A 6,010-nucleotide genomic window follows, 5' to 3' on the forward strand; every position below is an offset into this window, starting at 1 on the left:
CCCCCTCACCACCACCACTCTCTGCATCCGCTTTTGTTCCTCTTTGTTCCGGGCATCGCTCCATTGAAATATCCTATCGCCCTCTGGCGCCTAATCGGTAAGAGGTAGAGCCAAACGGACGAAATATAGCATTCCGGTAGAGCTGAAATGATGAAGAATGCGGAACAAGAAAACAAATGTCCCATGTAAAACATAGTGATTTCCGTTTTCTTCTTTCTCGCATTCTTCTTCATTTTATCTACACCGAAATGCTTCATTTTGGTCCTACGGGTTCTACTGTGACGAGTTACTCCTTAGAAAGACGTAAAAACATTTTTCTTAAGAAATGTTTTGCGCTTTTTGATTTTTTGACAGGTCAATTTTTAAGATAGAGGTCTGAAAATCTATACAGTTCATGCTTTTTAAGATGCAAAGTTCAAGTCGAGTCGAGTAATCGTGATGACCGCAGACAAACACACACACAGACATCTACAGTGTTCCTGCTAAGGCATATATATACTGAAGAAAAAGTGCAGTTTAGGTGTAGAAAACTATAGTTTTAACTGCAGAGTCCGAAAACAGGAGTACTTTTTCAGTAAACGATAGTTTAATAGCATTTTTTCTCGTCTTACTTGAGTTGAGTTTAACTGAAGATCCTTCCACCCGGGGAGGAATACTGTACGCTTTTTATTTATTTATCTGTTTATCGACATTTCGGCATTTATTAGGACGACGATGAGGACGGCACCGACACAGCCAACAGTGACCTGGGGCCTTACGACTCTGACGACAATCCTCACCCACCCTGCAAGAATCCCCTTCACAAGGCTGAAAGGCTGGAAACACGCGGAGAAACTGGAGATTTTGACTTTGTGCCCTAAGGTTAAAGGCAAGAAAAAGATTGCCTTTTTTTTCGGTTGCTCCAAACGTCTAGCCAAGGCAGGGAAATAATAGGGTATTTCAATGGAGCGCTGCCCGGAACTAAGAAGAACAAAAGCGGATTCAGAGAGCGGTGGTGGGGGCGGGCGCGCGGAGGAGCGGCGGGTGGAGGGGAGCCTTCCCGCCTGCCCGCCGCTCCTCCGCGCGCCCGCCCCCACCACCGCTCTCTGCATCCGCTTTTGTTCTTCTTAGTTCCGGGCAGCGCTCCATTGGAATACCCTATGACGACAGTGGTGGTCAGCCAATGAAGGCACTAACGGAACCAGATAGAGCCGTCATGCACACTAACTGTTAAACTAAACCCTTACTCATTTTGTTGTGCACACTGATAAACCGAGTCTACAACTGCTCAAGACAATGTGTGCAACTGGGAGTGAAATACTTCCAAGTGTTCACACACCAGGTGTTCTGTACTTTTTTGTACATGTCGTAAGGAGTGATTCGTGCGTACTTCATCATGCAGAAAAACGAGCTTGATTATGTACATATTCACACAGAAATATGCTAGATTTTGTGCATTGACTTTGCATAGTTCTTTTGTTTATTGATGCATGAGATTATGCATATTCATGTCTGATTTCGTGCATAATTGCGTACGCTCGAACCACTTCATACGATATGTACCAGAAAGTACTATCCCAGTTAGTGTGCATCTCACTAGTAGTATAGTTGCATGTGTTCAACATGCTGGCTGTGCACTGGTTAGTGTGCAACTCTTTTGTTGAGCACTTTCTTAGATTTTGCGTACACTGAGTGGGAAGTGAGGCGGTGCCCACTTGCGAGTGAAAATCTACATAGTGGAACGCTTGCAAGTGTAGCACTTCTGTGTCGAACCCTTGCAAGTACTAAGCTCACAGTTGCACATTTACATGTGTTGATCAGTTGCACACTTGGTTTATCAGTGCATGAAGATGTACAGTTTTAAGCAGGTTTACATTCATACGCAATTCCATGCATAATTATGTACAATGTGTGCATACATGTGCATATATGTTCAGGTGCTTTCTAAGGGATGAAATGTTCTTTTCTGTGTGCATTTGAGGCACATCTTCACTAGATGCATTACAGCAACTTGCAAGCGACAAATTTTTAATAAATGAAAATAAAATGTGTATTAAAGGAATGGAAAATATTGTCCCTTTGGAAGTTGCTAAAATTCATTGTGTCAATATGTGCTTGGAATGCATTTTTCTATATCCAAAGAATGTCCCTCCACATTTGGTCTCCAGTTAATAATTTGTCCATAATTATGCCTGAAGATTGTAAATACTCATGGCTGTTTCAAATTCTGCATGTTTATGCATCAAAATTTGCCAACTTTTTGTGCGTCCACAGCTCTGTACAAAATCGTAAATGTACAATTGTACAGTCACTTTAAATATGAAAGCCCTTTTTTGTCCAACAAAAGATGCTTTTTTGTGCACATCTCAACCGGATGCAGGTTTGAATTTAACAAGTGAGAAATTTGCATCTTAATGATGAACATATAGGGGATTCTACTTTGACACTTGCTGGATACAAACCTTCATTTGGTTGAGATGTGCACAAAAACACATATTGCTAAGGACAATAATAATTCTTTCAGATTTAGAGTGTAAATATCCATGGACAATTATTGTAACTAGCACTGGAATTCTGTGTGCATAACTGAGTTCTGATACAATAATATAACTAGCTAGTTACCAATGAAGCATTCCAATAAAGCTAAAATGCAAAAGAATGCAGGGAACAAGAATACAGAAGTCACCATGTAGACACATGGCGATTTCTGTGTTCTTATTTCTCGCATATTTCTGCATTTTAGCTTTACCACAACGCTTAATTGTGTAAAGTAAGTTATTGTATCTGAATTCAGTTAGACACATATACGTCTACAGCCAAATACAATAATTGTCTTTGTATTAGTGTATGCATTCCGTAGATCAAAGAAAATCCCTGTATCGTAGCGGCCAATTTTGTCTCTAGCAAGAATGCGTTCTTTACATCACAGTTTGGCCTCTAGTTTTAAATACAGTAAAACCTCCGTAGATGCACAGCAATCGGGACCGAGGTCTTGCAGATATGGAGGTTGTCAAAACGTTTGCCAGATGTTGGTTGACGAGAGCTCGGAGCCTCGCCCGGCCATAAAGTCTATTGTGCGCCGCCTCGCCCGAGAGGTGAGCCGCGCCGGCCCGACCACTACATGGCCCGGCCCGCGCGCCCGACCCACAGCCAGTGCAGCGCAGCGCGGCCGTCCGAACGTATGAGTACGCAGTATACGCACTTCTTGCAATTTTTTGGAGTAACAGGGGTACTAAGGAATGAAAAAAAATAATACAGTAATTTTCTTTACTTACATTTATTTTATTACACAGTTTTATTCAAAATATAAATAGTTCCTTGCGAGAAATAATCTAGTAGACACTGTGCCTGCATTTGCACATCCTCCGGTTCATTTTTACTTAGCTCGACAACCTGTTGCATAAGATTGACAATTTTTGCATGGTTTTCCCCCTCCTCTTCCATTTTCTCTCCCTCCTCTCCATTTTCCTCCCCCTCCTCTCCCTTTTCCTCTGCCTTCTCCACATCTTGTCCTTCATCTCCGTTTCCTTTTCCCTTCTCCACCTCCTGGCCCTCCTCTCCCTTTTTCTCTGCCTTCTCCTCCTCCCCTTCCATACGCCCCGTCTCTTCCACCTCTTCATCTCTCTCCTTCCATTCCTCCTTGTCCACCCTTTTCACCCATTCCTCCCAGTCCTCATTGTCTTCCTTGTCCGTCTTGTCCTCCTTGTCCCCACTGTCCTCGTCCTCTCCTCCGGACATCCCCTCACAATCTAACGCCCTGCTCGGGCCATCGGGGCCCGTTACTTGTGCCTCCCCTTCATTCAGATCAATTAACCATTCATTAACCTCATCCCGCGTGATCCCGCCGGAAGCTTTGTGAAGAAGTTCAACGATTGTGTCTGTCTCCGGGGTCAGATTCATGATGTCGGATCCTGGAGGTAACGGCGGCAGCGTTGTCGGCAGCAATTTGCGCCAAGCGTTGCGTAAGTTAGCAACAGTCAGTTCTCCCCAAGAATCCGCCACCATATTAACACAATCGTTCAGATTGTACCCTTTATAAAAAGCAGTCAGCCCCTCGTCACACTCTAAAACTTTGCGCAAAAATCTTTTTTGGAAGCACCTTTTTAATTTAATGATTATTCCCTGATCCATAGGTTGGATTAGGGAAGTGGTGTTCGGCGGAAGGAACCAAATTTTTACTTTTTCTTTTATCGCCGCGATGTCGGCCTCCTCTCCGACTAATTTGTGTGCCGCACAGTTGTCAACCAGGAGAAGTATTTCACCACTACGCCCCTCTGTTTTCTGGCGTTGCTCCACTAACGGAATGAAATAATTCCGTATCCAGTCTGTGTAGATTTCCGCTGTAATCCAGGAACTAGATTGGTGCTTATAAATGATTCGCATCTTTTCGAAGTGATTCCAGTAGGCTTTCAGGGCTCGAGGATGTTTAGCCTTGCCTATCATTAGAAGTGGCAGCTTGTGGGACCCCGTAGCGTTAGCGCACACTCCGATTGTTACCCTGTCCTTGCGAACTTTAGCCCCGTCAGCTCGTGTTTCTCCCGCGTGGACGTATGTCCTGGTCGGGACACTTTTCCAGAAAAGCCCCGACTCATCGAAATTGTACACATCACGCATATCGAATTTCTCTAGCTCCTCTTCAAAATTGCCGATGAAAGCTCTCGCTTCTATTTCATTTGCGGTCAGCCTTTCCCCTTCGATATGAAGTACGCGCACCCCATGGCGCTTCTTGAATTTCTGAAACCACCCGTTACTTGCCTTGAATGTTTCCAGTCCTAACGACTCGCCTAACAGTACAGCCTTCTCTTGAATCAAAGGGCCTGGAAGAATATGGCCCTGTAATCAGAAAAAAAAATTCATCATAATTATATTCTAAAGCAAAGTAGCGAGGGGGGGGGGGCACTGTACATACCTGCGCTCTTTTCTCCAGGACCCACGAGTGAACTTTGGCGTCAATCACATCGTACTTCACTTTCCTGGTTCGTTTCCTGGCTTTATTGCGACACGTCGATAGAAATTGTTTCGTGCTTCTTACTTGTCTCCGATAACGGCGAATTGTGTCATAGGACACATCAAATGCGTCCGCTAATTTCCACGCTTTCTCTCCAGCCTCTAGTCGATTGGCAATTTCAACCTAAAAATTAATCCAAAAATAATTTTTGAGATATTGCTCCAAATTAGCTGCATTTTTTGAGGAAGTCGACTTAAAACGAAACCTTACCCTTTCTTCCAGTTTTAGTTCAACACGCTTTTTCCTAAGCGTGTTTAGGCGTCTTGGTTTCGGCACATTGTCTGTGATAGGCTTCAAAGCCCTCATGATGGCAAGTCAAACTTGTAAACACTCAGGAAAAACACGCGTCAGGATCGCTCCGACACGACTCGGCACAACCTCTCTGGTCCAGGACAAGACTCCTACTGGCGTGCGAGTACGGAGCACAGCAGTAGGGACTCAGCTCGGTCCTTTCCCTTTTCTTAGAAAAGCGTCAAAACATGCTACTCTGGCTACTGGATACCAAGCGCACGGTAGGAAAAACCCTTCTCCCCTCTCCCTTCGAAGCCCCCAGCGAGCCCCGGCCGGCAGCGCCGGGGGGCCTCCCCGTCGGGCCAGAGCTCGGGCCATACCAATGGTCGAGCCGGTGCTCCGCGCGGAGCACGACCTGTCAATCAAGCCGGCTTAGGGGAGAGGCGCGTAAACGTTTTCATTTTTTGGGGCAGGGGCCGGTCCGTAATATGTGCATCTACGGAGGGTCCATCTACGGAGGTTTTACTGTATGGTTATGGTTTTTAAGTTGAGTAAAAATGATTCGTTTGCTAAAAACTAGGTAATTGTTAAATAGACAGGCCCCTTTTAAAATAAATAAACAAATAAGTAAGTCCGTAAACCTTGGGTTAAGGATTAACAACTCTCCTAGAGTCATTTGTCCCAATTATAATTATACACACAAGATTTGTGAAACCAGGATAATGAGAAAACCTCTCCGTTACTTTCAAACTACTTAGGCAACATGTCATTTTGGGCTTAGCCAATTATTTT

The 6,010-nt window shown here is 44.4% G+C and overlaps 1 protein-coding gene across 1 annotated transcript; it reads right to left on the reverse strand.

The window, feature by feature from the left end:
• Positions 1–2,593: 2,593 nt before the first annotated feature.
• On the reverse strand, positions 2,594–5,293 carry LOC127751341 (jerky protein homolog-like). The gene is made up of 4 exons (XM_052274770.1): positions 5,198–5,293; positions 4,889–5,110; positions 3,576–4,812; positions 2,594–2,622 (listed from the first exon to the last, which is right to left on the reverse strand). The coding sequence occupies exons 1-4, from the start codon at positions 5,291–5,293 to the stop codon at positions 2,594–2,596; spliced, it is 1,584 nt and encodes a 527-aa protein (XP_052130730.1).
• Between the last annotated feature and the right edge of the window lie 717 nt (positions 5,294–6,010).

Source organism: Frankliniella occidentalis, unplaced genomic scaffold (genome assembly GCF_000697945.3).
Source record: "Frankliniella occidentalis isolate FOCC.00 unplaced genomic scaffold, Focc_3.1 Scaffold436, whole genome shotgun sequence".
NCBI lineage: Eukaryota > Metazoa > Arthropoda > Insecta > Thysanoptera > Thripidae > Frankliniella > Frankliniella occidentalis.

What these genes read in the sequence shown, in the direction of transcription:
- LOC127751341 (XM_052274770.1), bottom strand. Translation starts at nt 5,293, where the DNA reads ATGAGGGCTTTGAAGCCTATCACAGACAATGTGCCGAAACCAAGACGC. An exon ending in TCCTGGAGAAAAGAGCGCAG is followed by an intron (nt 4,813 to 4,888) that starts GTATGTACAGTG and finishes TTCTGATTACAG; the next exon opens with GGCCATATTCTTCCAGGCCC. An exon ending in AGAGGTGGAAGAGACGGGGC is followed by an intron (nt 2,623 to 3,575) that starts GTATGGAAGGGG and finishes TTTGCATTTTAG; the next exon opens with CTTTATTGGAATGCTTCATT.